General features: G+C 45.5%; 1 protein-coding gene across 1 annotated transcript in view; it reads left to right on the top strand.

Annotated features, from left to right (window-relative positions):
* LOC141117219 (serine protease inhibitor A3K-like) overlaps positions 1-14,306 on the top strand; it is a 31,701-nt gene extending 17,395 nt beyond the window's left edge. The window contains exons 3-5 of the mRNA XM_073609942.1: positions 6,134-6,359; positions 9,789-9,888; positions 14,171-14,306. Of these exons, the coding sequence (XP_073466043.1) occupies positions 6,134-6,359; positions 9,789-9,888; positions 14,171-14,203 (359 nt within the window). The 3' untranslated portion in view covers positions 14,204-14,306. The remainder of the gene's footprint in view (positions 1-6,133; positions 6,360-9,788; positions 9,889-14,170) is intronic.
* The last annotated feature ends 888 nt before the right edge of the window (positions 14,307-15,194 follow it).

Genomic DNA, 15,194 nt, shown 5'->3' on the forward strand with positions numbered 1-15,194 from the left:
ATTTTTTACTTTCTGCTATAAATCATTTCCACAAAAAAAATGTAAAAAAACAAATGTATTACTTTCCGCTATGAATCATTTAAAAAAAATAAATAAATAAAAAAAATAATTTATTTGGCAGTTTGGGCCAATATGTATTCTGCTAGATATTTTTGGTAAATAAAATCGCAATAAGTGTATATTGATTGGTTTGAGCAAATGTTATAGCGTCTACAAACTATGGGATAGATTTATGGCATTTTTATTATTTATTTATTTTCTACTAGTAACGGCGGCGATCAGTGATTTTTAGCGGGACTGCGACATTATGGCAGACAGATCGGACACCTAACTGACATTTTTTACACTTATTTGGGAACCAGTGACATTATTACAGTAATTGGTGCTAAAAATTCGCACTGCCACTGTACTAATGACACTGGCACGGAAGGGGTTAATATCAGGGGGGATCATGGAGTTATATGTGTTCCCTGTTTGTGTTTTCTAACTGTATGGGGGACTGTGTGACTGGGGAAACACGCAGATCCTTCTTCCTGCATAGCAGAAAGACAGGATCTGTGTGAGCACCCCTGTCAGAACGAAAATCTGCCTTGTTTACACAGGAGGATCCCCGTTCTGTCACTGTGGGGAATGATCGCGGGTGGCCGGCAGACATCGAGACCGCCGGACCCGCTGATTGGCTCCCCAGCTGGCCAATGGGAGCGCGCGGGCGCCCACAATAGCGAGTTCCTGAGCCGACGTACAGCTACAGCGTTAAACTTTGTTTACCTCCTGACTTTAATTGCACTTTACTAGTGCCATTGTAATAATACTTCATTTACCCTTCCATCACTCTTCATTCGGTTGAAACTGCACTACCTCTATCAAATTTACCCTTTACTCTCGCTGTATTTTTTCCCTTTTCTTTACTTCTTCTATTCTCTTACACCTTTTCCGTGACCCTTTCCCTTTTATCAGTTCTTATGTGGTACACACGTGGTTGTTCTCCAGACCCATTGAAATGTACTTTTGCTTTACTAATTTGGTAATCACCTTGTTTTTAATCAGACTGACCGTCAACAATCCTACCTTTCTCTTTCATGAATATGAAATTTTTGACATTTGACGGTCTATTTAATGCTTATATAAATAATGCGATATTGCATTTGAATTTTTATTTGTCTCTTTCCAATTGAAGTAATTTGTTTGTTACCCTTTGAATATGTACCACAATCTTTGTAAAATTCAGATTGTTCCCCTTTATTTTATTCAAAACAATAAACATATTTGATAAGAAAAAAATTTAGGCATACACCAGTTGGGCCTATTATTCCTGATTAAAACTGTCCTGCTGCTGGCCAGCTGTACACTGCTGTATCCTCTGTGGTATCCTAATTCATTTGTAGTAAAACCCACCTTGTCCTCCTTGTCGCTAGTAAATTTGGGCCTATCCTTAATCATTAAAATTGTCCTTCTGCTGGCCAGTTTTGCACTACTGCATCATCTTTTAATTCTTAATGAGAGCTTGATAAAAATTGGCTGTAAGCAGGGAAGTTTGGCATCAGCAAGGACAAACACAGCTGACTACTGTTACAGTTTCTATTTGCCAGTCAAAGCGGGCCAATTATGCACTTTAATTATCACTATATGGATTTCACTTGTGTTTGATTTTAGTTTGGATTTGTGCTTGGTTTTAGAAGGTGCAGACTTTTTTCCTTTTTGAGCACGTTAATATATGTCACAGTGTATATTATATAGTAGCAAGCGCAGTTTTTGCATAGAGCACATCACTCTTGCGGACTGTATATATCATTACTAGCCTCCGAGCCTGATCCTTGACTGTGACAGATACTGTTCACCGTGACAGTTGTACTGTCCCATATCACCACATACAGCTTCACGGTATCTCCCAAGCATGGTATTTAAAGGATTTATGTATTTTAAATGTTTCACTTGAAGCCACATGAGAAGAACCTCTAATCACTGTACATTGTTTCTTTTATTGGTACATACCCCCATATCAGTCGCCAGCTTCCCAAGATTTTTTTACAGTAGTTTACCTATCAGCCTTAAAAGTGGTAATACTTTACAATCAGGTTCATACCCAAAGCATCATCAATGATATTCACCTCTAAATTCAGGTTCGCTGAAATCCAAACAAGACTCGCCAAACCCTTGGTGAATCAAATCCCAACCGATTCCGAACAAGACTCGTCAAACCCTTGGTGAATCATCCCCAACTGATTCCGAACAAGACTCACCAAACCCTTGGTGAATCATCCCCAACCGATTCCGAACAAGACTTCTCCAAACCCTTGGTGACTCAAACCCCAACTGTTTCTGAACAAGACTTTGCCAAACCCTTGGTGACTCAAACCCCAACCAATTCCAAACAAGACTTCGCCAAACCCTTGGTGACTCAAACCCCAACCGATTCCGAACAAGACTTCGCCAAACCCTTGGTGACTCAAACCCCAACCGATTCTGAACAAGACTTCGCCAAACCCTTGGTGAATCAAACACCAACCGATTCCAAACAAGACTCGCCAAACCCTTGGTGAATCAATCCCCAACCGATTCACCCATCATTGAGTGGCTGCTTTCAGCTTGGTGCTTCCATCCTTTCATTCTACATACGTGACCTCACACTTGAACCTGGCTTTGGTTTTGATATTTAAAGCTACTGCTTGGCTCATAGGTGTGCGCAGCCTATTGAATTAGGGTGTGCACCCCAAAGCTTCACCAAACCCTTGGTGAATCATCCCCAACCGATTCCGAACAAGACTCGCCAAACCATTGGTGAATCATCCCCAACCGATTCCAAACAAGACTCGCCAAACCATTGGTGAATCATCCCCAACCGATTCCAAACAAGACTCGCCAAACCCTTGGTGAATCAAACCCCAACCGATTCCGAACAAGACTTCTCCATACCCTTGGTGACTCAAACCCCAACTGTTTCTGAACAAGACTTTGGCAAACCCTCGGTGACTCAAACCCCAACCGTTTCCGAACAAGACTTTGCCAAACCCTTGGTGACTCAAACCCCAACTGATTCCGAACAAGACTTCGCCAAACCCTTGGTGACTCAAACCCCAACCGATTCCGAACAAGACTTCGCCAAACCTTTGGTGACTCAAACCCTAACCGATTCCGAACAAGACTTCGCCAAACCCTTGGTGACTCAAACCCCAACCGATTCTGAACAAGACTTCGCCAAACCCTTGGTGAATCAAACACCAACCGATTCCAAACAAGACTCACCAAACCCTTGGTGAATCAATCCCCAACCGATTCACCCATCATTGAGTGGCTGCTTTCAGCTTGGTGCTTCCATCCTTTCATTCTACATACGTGACCTCACCCTTGAACCTGGCTTTGGTTTTGATATTTAAAGCTACTGCTTGGCTCATAGGTGTGCGCAGCCTATTGAATTAGGGTGTGCACCCCAAAGCTTCAACACATATGTGTTTGACATATTTACCCGCCTGTTCCCTGCTCTCCTTCCTGAAACAATGGGAGGAAGGGGGAGCAAGGGAGCACACCGGGGAACCCGGGCAACAGAAGGAAGAGGAACAGGGAAAGGAGGGATGGCGGGGGTGGCATATATATTGGTACAGATCCCCTGTATTTTCCTCCTGTGGCAGCTGAATGTGACGAGAGGGAGAGGATGAGAAGCCTGCTTTCAGTTGCTGCAGGAGGAAAGTACAGATCGGTTCCACTAAACTGCACCCCCCCCCCACCGTCTCTCCTGTCCAGGTTCTGAGGGTCAGCAAGAAAGGATTGCAGTTTACCTGTCACTCATTGGCGAGTTGACAACCATAGGATTAGGGCGTGCTCAGTCACACCTGGCACACCCCATGCACACGGCTATGGCTTGGCAAGACTTAAGCATTCTGATAGGCAGATCATTTTGCTGCAGTTCCTGAGCTTCACCTTAAAGAAAGCCGAGCAAACTGCAAAAATTATTTTGGATGACGTTGGCCTTTATCTTTCTTTACCTTTTTTTATGTTTTTTTAGTTTGTTATGACTTTCTGGCTTCACCTGCTATTTTTTCAAATTTTGCTGACTGCCATGATGGCGCTTTACCATGGCTGCTGGAAATATCCCAATCAGACGAGAATGTCAGTGAAACAAAAATTGAAATTTTGCTGCCACACTAGCTGCTGACAAGGCCTGTGCTTACAATCACAGTGGAAAAAGTAACAACCACAGTGTTACTGCTACAGGACAGCACCTCCGTACCAGATCACGTATATATCACGTATATATATATATATATATATATATGTATACAGTATATATATATATATATATATATATATATATACGTGATCCGACTCTTCCTGGTAAGGGGTGTGCATGTGCGCTGACAGTGGTTCGCTCCTGTTGTGATTATTTTTGCTCCTGCTGAGACCCTCGGCCTCTGTGCTGGGAGCGTGCCACATGGTGCGCTCCCAGCACAGAGACCGGGGGTCTCAGCGGGAGCCCCGGGTCCCATACTAACAATCGGGACCCGGAACTCCCAATTCTGGCTCACCTGATCATTGTGATAGCCTCTGATTGGCTACCACAGTGATCAGTCACTGTGAAGCCCGCCCCTGTGTTTCTCTCTCTGTGGATGGAGAGGAAAGATACATGGTATCTTTCTCTTTCCTTGCAGAGCGGGTTAAAAAAGTGTGTGTAAAAAAAAAAATTGATAAACAATTATATAATAAAGATAAAATACCTAGATCAAGCATTGCTCTAGGTTGGTGCCAGGGTTAGTGTTTGGGTCAAGGTTCAAAGGTGAAGGTGTGAATAGAGAGGAAAGATACAATGTATCTTTCTCTTTCCTTGCAGAGAGGGGGAAAAAAAGGTGTGTGTACAAAAAAAAGAAAAACTACCTAGATTAAGGTTTTTTCTAGGTTAGTGCAAGGGTTAGTGTTTGGGTCAAGGACAGGGTCAACGGTCAAGGACAGGGTCAAAGGTCAGGGTAAGTATATTTTGGGCAGGATCTTTTTTTTTTTGTTTAAATTAGTATCAGTGTCAGTCAGTGCCGGTGTATTTTAGGTAGGACAAAAAAAAGCAAAATGCGCACTATTGTTTCTGGGCTGTACTACGGGTACAATCTACAAATAACGTACACATATGTGACATCGCTGCAATTGCCAGGAGCAGGAGAATTTATTTTGGGTTGTTCTTTGGTGGAAGGTTATGGTAGTAACAAGAAATATACAGCTAAATTGTAAAAAAAATATATTTTTTAATACTATTTTGGGTCAGTTTTCCTTTTATAAAAAAAAAAAAAAATCAGGAGATATCCGTTACCATTTCCCACCAAATGAAAGCCCACTTTGTCCTAAAAAAAAAACATGGTATAATCCACCTGGATGCACAAAGTAGTTGTGATGATATGTACGGCTTTACTAAAACATGTCAAAGTTGCAAAATTGTGCTTAGGCATTAAGATTTGTTTTTTCTTAGGGGGAAGGGGTTAGGATAGCAATACCACTGAGATTACCCTATGGGCACAGATCTTTTTACCACTTTCCTCAGGTGGAATGCTACTGATGCCTAGTGTAGAATAGTGCAGGTCGCAGCAACCAGCATGGAGAGGGGGGGACGGAAGAAAGGAAGGAAGGAAGAAAGGAATAAGGGAAGGTAGGAAGGAAGAATATAGGGGAAGACAGTGGGTAGAAAGGTAGAAGAAACAGAGATAGTAAAGGAAGAAGAGAAGGAGGAAGAACATGAGGAAGAAAGGAGGGATATAAGGGAAAATGGTAGGTAGGAAGGTAGAAGAAACAGAAAGTAAGGGAAGAAGAGAAGAGGGAGGAAGAACATGAGGAAGGACGGAAGAATATAGGGGAAGACGGTAGGTAGGATGGTAGAAGAAACAGAAAGTAGGGGAAGAAGAGAAGGAGGAAGAACCTGATGAAGGAAGAAAGAACATAGGGGAAGATGGTAGGTAGGAAGGTAGAGGAAACAGAAAGTAAGGGAAGAGGAGAAGAAGGAGGAAGAATGTGAGGAAGAACATAAGGAAGGAAGAATCCCTTCTTGAGAAAGAAGGAAGGAATTATGGATATAACGTTAGTGAATAAGTCTGTATAGAATATTTGCAGTACACTATTGTATTCATTAAGCATTACTCCTTTAATTACCTTCTCCCTTCAGATGCCTTGAAAGTTCCATCTGCAGGTGGAACTGGCTGGACAAAGAAGTTGGAAGGACAGTACAAGATGGTGGTGAATAAAACCATGGGGGTCACTGCCATAGAAATACCGTACACTCCCTATGTGTCTATTATTATCGCTATACCTGATCCAGGAAGAGAAATGAAAGTGGGTGATCAACTCACCCCACAAACCATAGAGGCTCTGAGGAAGTCTATGACTCTCAAGTAAGACATACATTTCATTTATATTTCACCCATCCTATTTCCATCCCTGCTCTGGAAGAAGACCTATAAGACTGTGATCTGATTGGTGTTATACAGTGGGGAGGGAAAGTATTCAGACCCCCTTAAATTTTTCACTCTTTGCTATATTGCAGCCATTTGCTAAAATAATTTAAGTTCATTTTTTTCCCTCATTAATGTACACACAGCACCCCATATTGACAGAAAAACAAACGTCTTCCATTTCAGGATTATGGAGGCCACTGTGCTCTTAGGAACCTTAAGTGCAGCAGAAATTTTTTTGTAACCTTGGCCAGATCTGTGCCTTGCCACAATTCTGTCTCTGAGCTCTTCAGGCAGTTCCTTTGACCTCATGATTCTCATTTGCTCTGACATGCACTGTGAGCTGTAAGGTCTTATATAGACAGGTGTGTGGCTTTCCTAATCAGGTCCAATCAGTATAATCAAACACGGCTGGACTCAAATGAAGGTGTAGAACCATCTCAAGGATGATCAGAAGAAATGGACAGCACCTGAGTTATATATATGAGTGTCACGGCAAAGGGTCTGAATACTTAGGACCATGTGATATTTCAGTTTTTCTTTTTTAATAAATCTGCAAAAATGTCAACAATTCTGTGTTTTTTTGTCAATATGGGGTGCTGTGTGTACATTAATGAGGAAAAAAAATAACTTAAATGATTTTAGCAAATGGCTGCAATATAACAAAGAGTGAAAAATTTAAGGGGGTCTGAATACTTTCCGTCCCCACTGTAGGTAAAGAGTGTATCTGTTGATTTTCTAAACAAATGCATCACTCAACAGACATGATCAGTAACAATCACCAGTGGTGTACTATCAGCAGGCAGATGCTTAGTCAGTGTCACAGGCTGGTGTCAGTAGAGCAGAGGTCCAAGTGGAAAATCCAAAACAAGTCAGTAAGCAAGCTGGATCAGTAACACGAGAGCAGAATTGCAGGTCAAGTCAAAGGTTATGAATTGCAATGTATAGCTGAAGACCACACCGTAACCATCTCAAAAGCCAATACTGGCACTGAGCAAGCATTCTGTATGTACAGATACATGTGTATGCAGACGTGAGCCAAAAAGTGACTGTCTACAGGGCAATACATCAGCCCATGTGCATGAGCTTGTGTTGGCACCAGAGAGCCTATTTAAGGTTTAGTATTATCTAAGGAGCTTGTTGTGTTGTCTTCAGAAATACCCTACGACCTTCCCTGCAATCCTGCCCTCCTGTTACCAAAATGGACCCAATGGACCCTTCCTGACAACTAATGTGGATTACACCTAAGCCTTTGTCTTCTGCAAAATTCTAATGGTGGGACTAATGCTAACCTGGACTAAACCCTACCAGCATTCTTTTGCTCAGCCACCGGTTTTTGTGGTGGTTCACTGGAATGGGCCAGCTTTTTGTAGTATAAGGCCGGGATCACATAACCGCATACAATTTACACAAACTGTGAATGGGACTGGCTCTCAATGGAGCTGGTTCACACATGTCCGGGGCGGCCACGGTGCGGTTTCAAACAGGGTCCTGTGCATATTTTGGTCTGGTTTAGGTGCGAGTTCGTTCACCTATTCTCTGAAATAAAAAAGCTCTGTGTAACATTAAATGTGATATTCGGTCTCGGAGGCTGCTCACCAACAACTGTGGTTGTTTGTACAGTCCATCAAATATTTTTATTCTGCAATAAAATCCAATGCATTTCCGGGGGGGGGGGGCTCAAAAACCATAAGAGATAACCATAAGGTGAGAGAAACCATCCTTGACTGTAAGTTGGATTCCATGTAGATGTATACAGATCATGCAGGCACTTGGGATGGACCAGGTAACAAGGCCGAAGATCCGACGGAATGCAAAAAACATACAAAATGACTTTCTTTATTCAAGCTGAAAAGCCACCATAAGGTTATGTGAATCATCTTGTTGAAATGGGTACACAAAGAATTTAAATTGTGCTCACATGTCCTATTTAATCATGTGACCCTGTTGAAGAGTATACTCCAACAATTTAACCTCTTACCCATTTAACAGAGATCACGACAAGATGCCTAGGCTTGTGGTTGGGTTATATGCAGGGCCGCTGCTTGACTGTTTTGCGCCCTAGGCAAGACTTAAACCCCCCTACCAATGCCGCCTACGGGGGGGTTGGGGGGGATTGTGGCACTAGCCTTGCCTAGGGCATGGGTGACAACTACTAGGAACAGTGTCAGAGCAGACTCACCGGGCAGGATAATTTCGCCTACCTCCAGAAACCTATTGGTGCTCGCCCCTTTCGGCTCCCCAGTGTTCCCTCCCCAGTGTCCTCCTCTGCCTCTCCAACTGTGCCTGCCTCACCTGGCTCCCCAGCTGTCCTCATGCCCGCCTCATCCGCTTCCCCAGCTGTCCTCGTGCCCGCCTTGTCCGGCTCCCCAGCTGTCCTCATGCCTGCCTCGTCCGGCTCCCCAGTGTCACCTCCCCACTGTCCTCCTCCACCTCCCCAGCTGTGCCTGCCTCTCCTGGCTCCCCAGCTGTCCTTGTACCTGCCTCGTCCGGCTTCCCAATGTCCCCTCCCCACTGTTCTCCTCCTCCTCCCCAGCTGTGCCTGCCTCGTCTGGCTCCCCAGCTGTCGCCCTCCTCACAGACTGAGCTACTGCTGACCACCCCCGGCAAGGGGGGTGGTGCTAGTCTTGCCTAGGGCGCAGGTGACTACAAAAGGGAACAGGGTCAGAGAAGATTCACTGGGGCAGAATAATTTCACCTACGTCTGGAGACCTGATGGTGCCCGCCTCTTCTGGCTCCCCAGTGTCCCCTCCCCAGCTGTGCCCGCCTTGTCCAAGTCCCCAGCTGTCCTCGTGCCCGCTTCATCAGTCTCCCAACTGTCCTCCGCCTCCCCAGCTGTGCCCGCCTTGTCTGCCTCCCCAGCTGTCCTCGCCCCCCCGTCCTCCTCCACCTCCTCAGCTGTGCCCGCCTCATCCAGCTCCCCAGCTGTCCTCGTGCCCACCTTGTCTGGCTCCCCAGCTGTGCTCCTGCCTGCCTCGCCTGGCTCCCCAGCTGTCCTCGTGCCCGCCTCGTCCGGCTCCCCAGCTGTCTCCCTCTTCACAGGTTGAGCTACGGCTGTCCTCCATGGCTGTTGCTTCCTCTAGAGACTCAGTCAGCGCACCAGCCCTGTGTGGGGTGGCATTCTTCAGCCCCTGGCCAGCGTGTTCCCCGGCCAGTGCTAGTGGGGGAAGTCAGCGGCCGTGGCTGCGCCCCTTATGCAGCAGTGCGCCCTAGGCGGCTGCCTAGTTTGCCTAGCGGGAGCGCCGGCCCTTGGTTATATGTATTGTATTGTTAATGTTTTATTTAATTATTTTTATTTAATAAAATGCATTACACTTGAAAAAAATATAGAATACATAATCTCATAGATAATGCATTTCATATTTGCAGGGACGTACGCGTGAACGTTACCAGAGTCACAGTTTATACGGGGGCTTACCTGTTAATGGATATACTTCCTACAGTTCATGGGAATGTTTACAGATCTATGGTAACATTTACATTTTCTTGTGAAGACACAAGTTAAGATAATTGGTTTGTAGAGATAACAAAACAATGGGAAATCTGCTGTTCTGATCATTTTGCTTTGCCCGGCCTATTGGTAATCTATAAACCGCCCAAAGGGCCACTTACCAGCACGGGAGGTCCCTCCCATTCACACTCTATGACCTCACTGCCTCTAGAAAGAAGCCATGTACTTCTCTATTAGGATGGCACTGATATCACAGAAAGCGGGTATTTTGCCCCATAAACCTCAGTAGATCCCAGGGATCACCAATTGGAGGAAGCCCTCCAGGAGGTGGAGAACCAGAACTCCTGATTTTTACCATCACACGTTTGCTGTACAGAGGGACATCTTGCACCATCTTTGATTTTGCTGCCCCCAGTAAGTACAGGAAGTGAAGGTAAATCTCAGTAACAGGGGCAGGAAGTGAGTAAAAATGTATCTAGGGGTGACTGGGTGTGAAGTGAAATCTCCCCAGTTGGGGGGCTGGGGGATGATTTGAGGGAAAATGTCTCCAGTGGGGACATGAAGCAAGCGTAAATCTTCTAAGTGGGGACAGGATGTGGGAGATTCCCAAGTGGGCAGGTGAAGTTAATGGCAATGTGACGGAAAATCTTCCCAGCGGGGAAGAGGAAGTCTCCAGCGGGTATATTAAGCAAGTGGAAATCTCCAAAAAAGGGATAAGAAAGCTCACTAGTGAGGAGAGTAAGTATGGGAAAATCTATGCATCGAGAACAGGAAGTGAGGGTAAATCTAACCAGTGAGGACAGGAAGTGATGGTATACCTACCATTGAGAACATGAGGGTAAATCCCTGTGGGGGGGTAAAGGGCAAATCTACCCAATAAGGATAGGAAGGTAAAATAAATCTCTACCAGGAGACAGGAAATGAGGGGAATACAGTGAGAACAGGAAGTGAGGGTAGAAGTCTCTATAGGGGGACAGGTAGTGAAGTCAAAGCTACCCTGTGAGAGCAGGAAGTGAGAGAAAAGCTCTATGAAGAGGGAAGGGCAGGAGGTAAAGGGTAATTGCCCCAGAAAGGACAGAAAGTGAAGGTAAATCACTACAAGGGGACAGGAAGTAAGGGTATATCTAACCAGTGAGGACAGGAAGTGAGTTTAAACCTAACCTAGAGAGGGGGGGGTCGCAGGAAGTGAAGAGGAATCTACCCACCGAGGACGAAAAGTAGAGTAAATTCCAGTAAGAAAGTCGGCAACACCAAATCCATATGAAGTATTTATAGGTACATGTAAAAAGAGTACAAGGGGCTAATGAGTTTCGGCAAACTAATCTCACCACTCTGGATGGGAAGTGAGGGCAAATCTCTAGAAGGGTCTGGAAGGAAGTGAAGGGGAATCTACCCAATGAGGACAAAATGTGTGAGTAAATCTAACCAGTGAGGACAGGAAGTGAGAGGAGGGGAGCTATAACCAGCGAGGACAGGAAGTGAGGGTAATATCTACAGAGGGGACGTAAATGTGTGAAGTGTGTGTAAATCTAAGCACTAAGAATAGGAAGTGAGGGTAAACCGAACCATTGAGAACAACATGAGGGTAAATCTCTGCGGGGAGGGGGGCAAATTCCTCCCAACAAGGATATGAAGGTAAAGGAAATATCTACCAGTAGACAGGAAATGAGGGGAAACCTACACAGTGAGAACAGGAAGTGAGAGGAGGGGAAATATAACCAGTGAGGACAGGAAGTGAGAGGAGGGGAAATATAACCAGTGAGGACAGGAAGTGAGAGGAGGGGAGCTATAACCAGTGAGGACAGGAAGTGAGGGGAGGGGAGTGTAACGACACCTCAAGTATGAAAGGGGTTAAAGTAGTTTAGGACATTCCATACTCGAACATAAAGGCAGCCACGAACACTCCAATCAGCCGAACAAGAAACCCATACGAATAATTCTCCCCCCAAGTATGAGACGAGGCTCTGTGTTGAGGTTCAAGACAGGGATGAATCTTTATTGTGAGATCTCACACAAATATATACAGCAGGATGAAAATACAACCTCTCACCAGAAACCTAATAACATGAGCTAATTATCTAATCCTTTAGACAGCCTAGGTGACTCAGAGACATGACCTTTAGGACAGACTTCTCCTAGCTCACCGACTATACAATACACATTATCATACATCTCAACACAGAACTCCTTCATACAATTGCAGGGTTAATTAGCCCAGACAACAATGGCTGAAAGAGAAGCCACACTAGACTCATTTACATTTTAGAAGACAACAGACAGGTGGCTGGAGTTGATGACATTAGCATCTAACAGTATGTGTCCCAACAGTATGAATCAGTCACTATTTGTAATATGGCATATACAGGGTTCCCAGAGTCTGTGTGTCTTGGGGGACATTGACCTGAATCTAAAGTAACGCCACCTCAAGGGTCCCCAGGCATACAGCTCACAAAAAGCACCGTTCCCCCAAATGCCAGGGCCCATAATCGGTAGGCAAGAGGCTAGCATTCAGTCCCCTCCAAAAGCCTCTGTCCTGGCTAGGTCTGTCACAGGAAGATATAACCAGTGAGCACAGGAAGTGAGAGGAGGGGAGCTATAACCAGCGAGGACAGGAAGTGAGAGGAGGGGAGCTATAACCAGCGAGGACAGGAAGTGAGAGGAGGGGAGCTATAACCAGCGAGGACAGGAAGTGAGAGGAGGGGAGCTATAACCAGTGAGGAAAGGAAGTGAGAGGAGGGCAGCTATAACCAGCGAGGACCGGAAGTGAGAGGAGGGGAGCTATAACCAGCGAGGACAGGAAGTGAGAGGAGGGGAGCTATAACCAGTGAAGACAGGAAGTGAGAGGAGGGGAGCTATAACCAGCAAAGACAGGAAGTGAGAGGAGGGGAGATATAACCAGCGAGGACAGGAAGTGAGAGGAGGGGAGCTATAACCAGCGAGGACAGGAAGTGAGAGGAGGGGAGCTATAACCAGCGAGGACAGGAAGTCAGAGGAGGGGAGATATAACCAGCGAGGACCGGAAGTGAGAGGAGGGGAGCTATAACCAGCGAGGACAGGAAGTGAGAGGAGGGGAGCTATAACCAGCGAGGACAGGAAGTGAGAGGAGGGGAGCTATAACCAGCGAGGACAGGAAGTGAGAGGAGGGGAGCTGTAACCAGGGAGGACAGGAAGTGAGAGGAGGGGAGATATAACCAGTGAGGACAGGAAGTGAGAGGAGGGGAGCTGTAACCAGGGAGGACAGGAAGTGAGAGGAGGGGAGATATAACCAGTGAGGACAGGAAGTGAGAGGAGGGGAGCTGTAACCAGGGAGAACAGGAAGTGAGAGGAGGGGAGATATAACCAGTGAGGAGAGGAAGTGAGAGGAGGGGAGCTATAACCAGTGAGGACAGGAAGTGAGAGGAGGGGAGATATAACCAGCAAGGACAGGAAGTGAGAGGAGGGGAGATATAACCAGCAAGGACAGGAAGTGAGAGGAGGGGAGCTATAACCAGTGAGGACAGGAAGTGAGAGGAGGGGAATTATAGAGGTTAGAAGGTGATGGTAATATCTACAGAGGGGACAGGAAGCGTGAGCAAATCTAACCACTAAAAATAGGAAGAGAGGGCACATCTCTTGGGGGGGGGGCAGGAAGTGAAAGGGGAATCTTCCCAATCACAACAATAAGACTAACCAGTGAAGACAGGAGATGAGTGTGAATCTCTGGATGGAGGGGAGTAATGAGAAATCTACCTAGTGAGGACATGCAGTTTTGGGAAGTGTCTGCAGGAGGACAAGAAGTAGGAGGAAATCTCTATGGAGGGCAGAAAGTTACCTGGAGAGGACAATAGGTGAGTGGAAAGTTCTACAGGGAGAGGAAATCATGGGAAATCTACCCAGTGCAGGCACAGCAATAAAAACCTGGCAGACTATGGGGTTGATTTACTAAAGACAAATAGACTGTGCACTCTGCAAGTGCAGTTGCTCCAAAGCTTAGTAAATGAGGTAAAGCCTCACTTTGCAAAGAATACTCAATCACATGCAAGGTAAATAAAAAAATTAAAGGAGCAGTTTTGCATGAACATGATTGGATGATGGAAGTCAGCAGAGCTCCCCCTCATTTACCAAGTTCTGGAGCAACTGCACTTGCAGAGTGTGCTGTCTATTTGCGTTTAGTAAATCCACCCCACAGCCATGGAATACTTCAGGAGAATTACTGTTATAGGGTAGATGTGACTTTAACAGTAGCTTTGGCTTTATTATTTGTATTTTCATAAATGATTAGCCTTTAATACAGACCTTTATCATCTCTTTGCATTTACAGTATGGCTTTAAAGTGTCAGCACAGTTCCCGTAGATCGAGGATCGTCCCAACAACAACTCCATATGCCAGGAGCTCCTTAGAATCCTCCACACAGCACGGTGTAGTGTTCACCTAAATAAAAATATATCTCACATGACTCTGTGTTGTCTTCATTGTCTTTAAGCAAAGGACTCATAGATCTCTTCTAGACTGAATGAACCTGGAAGCACTCAGATATGAGCACTTACAGGTTCAGAACTGTAGTAACCACCATGGCAGAGGGTCTGGCATATTTACCAGTTCATACTTTACGAATGAGCATCAATTTAATTCATTAAACTCTGAGAAGGTTAACCACTTGCAGCCAAATCACATACATGGTACATCATTTGACTTAAAGTGGTTGTCATGGGATGATTTGCAGCTGCCGGCATCACCCCGGTAACATTTTTTTTTAAAGCAGACAGTCAGCTCCCCTCTAATAACAACCACAGCGGTGAACCGTCCCACCAGGAGACCCGAGCTACTAGCCAGCACAACCGCTGGCTAGTCGGAGCCCCAAAGAAAGCCGTGCACTGGTCCAAATCATTTGGTGGAGGGGGGAATTTTGGTGTGGGGGTTGTTTTTCAGGGGTTGGCCCCTTAGTTCCAGTGAAGGGAACTCTTAAGGCATCAGCATACCAAGATATTTTGGATAATTTCATGCTCCCAACTTTGTGGGAACAGTTTGGGGACGGCCCCTTCCTGTTCTAACATGACTGCGCACCAGTGCACAAAGCAAGGACCATAAAGACATGGATGAGCAAGTTTGGGGTGGAGGAACTTGACTGGCCTGCAGAGAGTCCTGACCTCCAACCTGATAGAACACCTTCATGATTTTGGATGAATTAGAGTGGAGACTGCAAGCCAGGCCTTCTCAACCAACATCAGTGTCTGATCTCACAAATGCTCTTCTGGAAGAATAGTCAAACATTCCCATAGACACTCTCCTAAACCTTGTGGACGGCCTTCCCAGAAGAGTTGAAGCTGTTATAGCTACAAAGGGT

This window comes from Aquarana catesbeiana, linkage group LG13 (assembly GCF_042186555.1).
Source record: "Aquarana catesbeiana isolate 2022-GZ linkage group LG13, ASM4218655v1, whole genome shotgun sequence".
Taxonomy (NCBI): domain Eukaryota; kingdom Metazoa; phylum Chordata; class Amphibia; order Anura; family Ranidae; genus Aquarana; species Aquarana catesbeiana.